Source organism: Geospiza fortis, unplaced genomic scaffold, assembly GCF_000277835.1.
Source record: "Geospiza fortis unplaced genomic scaffold, GeoFor_1.0 scaffold178, whole genome shotgun sequence".
In the NCBI taxonomy this organism is placed as follows: Eukaryota; Metazoa; Chordata; class Aves; order Passeriformes; family Thraupidae; genus Geospiza; species Geospiza fortis.
The window spans coordinates 1,128,363-1,130,509 of record NW_005054466.1 but is presented as its reverse complement, the minus strand read 5'-3'; the positions used below and the strand labels follow the sequence as shown (position 1 = coordinate 1,130,509).

Here is a 2,147-nt window from a genome sequence, read left to right as displayed (position 1 = left end):
GTCTCCACCAGCAGCCCCTCGCTGGCTGCAGGGGACAGAGAGACCGGTCAGTCCTGCCGGGGACACTGGGGATGTCCCCAAGTCACAGCTCGCCCTGCGGGGGTGCTCCCCCCCACCCCAGCCCCAGGGTGTGGATCGCTCACCAGGACCAGGGCCCGGGGGCAGCATCTCCCTCTCGGGCAGCTCCCAGGGCTCCCGGACACAGGGCTCTTCCTCCTGCTTGATCCACGACAAGAAGTCGTGCGCGGTGATCAGGGCGTCTGCGCCTGCAGGGAGGGACAGGGACGGGGACAGGGACTCAGGCCCTGCCCCGGGGCGCACGGGAGGGAACGGCTCCGGTGGGGCAGGCTCAGCCGTCATCCCCCTCTCCTCCGGGAACTGCTGCTCCCCCACGAAGGCCACCTCCTGCTTGATCCGGGACAGGATGTCGGAGGTGGAGATCAGCGACTCTGTTCACAAGGAGAGACTTGGCCGGGGCCGGGATGGAGCCACACGTGTGACCCACGGCCACCACAGCCGGGGTGTGACCCCTGGACTCTGGCCTCAGGGGACACCCCCATCCCACAGCAGTTATGGACATCCAACAGCCCCAGGGAGCTGTGGGGACAGGTGGCTGTGGGACAGCCCTTGGGTGATGGGTGACCCTGAGATGGCCCATGGGGTTGGGTGACCCTTGGGGACAGGCACAATCCCTGGGAACAGATGACTGTGGCAGAGCCCCTTGGGGACAGGTGACAATGGCACGGCTGATGGGACTGGGTGACTGTGACACAGCCCATGGGCCCTGACACAAGGTGGTGGCAGTAGGGGACAGACACATGGATGTCCCAGTGATGGGTATCCAAGATCTCCAGCACAACAGTCACGGATTTTCTGGGGTCACTCACGGCAGCTCCCAGTCACAGCTGGAGAACTGGGCCCAGTGGGGATGGGACTGTTTGGGAGGCAGGAGGGGCGTCCCTGGGGTGAGGAGGGTGGGGACACTGGGGACACTGAGGACATTGGGAAGGGTCCTCCTGCAGGGTCTCACCCGCGCAGGTGTCCGGTGGCAGCTCCCTCTGCTCCAGCTCCCGCTGCTCAGGGACACAGGGCCCGTCCCCGCGCTCGCTGCAGGGCTGGGCCTCGCTTCTGGAGAGGGCCCCATCTGCCAGGGACACAGACCGATGTCACCCCGTGCCTGTCACCCCCTCCCTGTCAGCCAGGCTTCGGGGGACGCTCTGGGGACACACCAGGCTGCCAGGACCTGGCATCCCTCCTGGCAAAGGTGCCTAAATCCCACGGCACCTCTGTGCTGGAGGTAGTGTGGACACTCAGGTCCCGGGTTCTGGGGAACAAGGACCCTCTCCAGTCCCCTGGGCAGCACTGTGGCAGCACTGGCATGGCATGGTGTGTCACCCTGTCCCCACACACAGCATGAGCCATGCAGAGTTCCCTCTGGAATGGTCCCAGGACACAGCGAGTGCCACCACTGACCACCAGCAGCAGACCAGGCCACCCACGTTGGGGACCCACTGAGGAGACACAGCCATCGCTCCATCCTGCCAGGAGAGGGGGAAAAGGGACATTTACCCAGGGACAGCAAAGCCTCATAGTTCTCCTTCACCAGGTTGTTGTACAGCTCTTTCTGCCACTCCTCCAGGTTCTTCCACTCCTCCGCTGAGAAGTAGACGGCGATGTCAACAAATGTCACCGGCACCTGTGGGGACAAGACCCCCTGGCTCAGCGGCGCCCGCTCCCCAGGGACACCGAGGGTCCCCCCATTGTCCTGCAGCCCCCAGGGACACTCTACCTTGGGGACCTCGCCCCGGGGGCCCGGGGGCAGCCGCAGCACCCAGAAGTTCCTGTTCTTCAGCAGGTTCTCCACGTTCTCCAGGCGCCGCTGGAGCAGCCCGTACTCCTGGATGAGGGTGCCCAGCACGGCCCACTTGCTCTCCAGCTGGTTCCCAAATTCCATGGCCGTCTTCTCGCAGTCCAGCAGCTTCTTCTCGGCCGTGCCGGAGCGGCCCTCCAGGCTGAGCAGGCGGGTGGCCAGGAGGTCGATCTTCCTCTCCATGGCCTGCACCGTGGCCACCACGGTCCAGAGCGAGGCCTCTGCGGAGTGGAGCTGCGCCTCCCGCACGTGCGCCCGCTCCGGCAGCACCGGCGGG

General features: G+C 65.8%; 1 protein-coding gene across 1 annotated transcript; it reads right to left on the bottom strand.

Moving 5' to 3' along the window:
* Positions 1–2: 2 nt before the first annotated feature.
* LOC115948665 (zinc finger protein 282-like) lies at positions 3–2,146 on the bottom strand (the record flags this gene model as incomplete). The annotated part of the gene is made up of 5 exons (XM_031062815.1): positions 3–25; positions 144–449; positions 1,031–1,144; positions 1,570–1,696; positions 1,790–2,146. Coding segments are annotated over 5 exons (927 nt in total), but the record flags the coding sequence as incomplete, so codon positions are not given.
* Position 2,147: the final 1 nt, after the last annotated feature.